The following is a 1201-nucleotide window of genomic DNA, read 5'->3' as shown; positions in this document are numbered from 1 at the left end:
AGTGTAGGTATATAGTGTAGTGTAGGTATACAGTGTACCTAGACAGTGTAGGTATACAGTGTACCTAGACAGTGTAGGTATACAGTGTACCTAGACAGTGTAGGTATACAGTGTACCTAGACAGTGTAGGTATACAGTGTACCTAGACAGTGTAGGTATACAGTGTACCTAGACAGTGTAGGTATACAGTGTACCTAGACAGTGTAGGTATACAGTGTACCTAGACAGTGTAGGTATACAGTGTACCTAGACAGTGTAGGTATACAGTGTACCTAGACAGTGTAGGTATACAAACAATGACAAACTATATCCCACATAATACGACCAATCAAAAGTAACATAGCCACCACACGGTTCATGCCATTGGTCGGTATAACAGTATTCTTCACCGTTACAGAACAAGTGGTGAACAAATTTCTGAACACGAACGCAAAGGTAATTCTTGAAGAGATTAAACCAGCGATCCTGAGGCAAATGCTAACGTTCGGTGAAGATTTTATGAACAACATCTTGAAGCGTATTCCAGTCGATGCCGTCATCCAGAATTAGCATCCGCGTCAATCCGTCTAACGTCAATCCGTCTCGCGATTACTATTTGTAAGTTGAAGGGAAGAAAAGTTGGATTAGCCATGTGATTGATTAAAGACCAAGTGGGATTGATTGATGGATGTGAATGATGATTTTGGGGGTTTGATAAATAACCTGTAGATTAATCCTCTCATCCGTGCATTTTCTGACGGCTGTAGACGTTAATTTTATACGTATCTTTATTATTTAGACGCGTACGACATCATTTAGGGGGAAAAGATTACAGATTCTGTAGTTTTTTATGTAGTGTTATGTAGTATTGGAACTGTATCCAGAAAATACCTGTTGATGAGTATTCTCTTGTGTTACTGAGTGGACAATATCTTCTTTAAAAATCTGTAGGGAACTGTATTTTGTAGTGACTGTAGGGAACTGTTTTTTGTAGTGACTGTAGGGAACTGTTTTTTGTAGTGATTGTAGGGAACTGTATTTTATATTGACTGTAGGGAACTGTATTTTATATTGACTGTAGGGAACTGTATTTTGTAGTGACTGTAGGGAACTGTATTTTATAGTGACTGTAGGGAACTGTATTTTGTAGTGATTGCAGGGAACTGTATTTTGTAGTGACTGTAGGGAACTATTTTGTAGTGACTGTAGGGAACTGTATTTT

At 38.4% G+C, this 1201-nt stretch overlaps 1 protein-coding gene across 1 annotated transcript; it reads left to right on the top strand.

The window, feature by feature from the left end:
* Positions 1-397: 397 nt before the first annotated feature.
* LOC121864101 (circadian clock-controlled protein daywake-like) lies at positions 398-1195 on the top strand (the record flags this gene model as incomplete). The annotated part of the gene is given in 1 exon segment (XM_042363005.1): positions 398-1195. A coding segment is annotated over 1 exon segment (152 nt), but the record flags the coding sequence as incomplete, so codon positions are not given.
* Positions 1196-1201: the final 6 nt, after the last annotated feature.

The sequence above is a fragment of the Homarus americanus genome, unplaced genomic scaffold (genome assembly GCF_018991925.1).
Source record: "Homarus americanus isolate GMGI-L3 unplaced genomic scaffold, GMGI_Hamer_2.0 scaffold12430, whole genome shotgun sequence".
Classification (NCBI taxonomy): domain Eukaryota; kingdom Metazoa; phylum Arthropoda; class Malacostraca; order Decapoda; family Nephropidae; genus Homarus; species Homarus americanus.
Note: the sequence above shows the minus strand (reverse complement) of the source record. Positions and strands in the feature narration are given on the sequence as shown.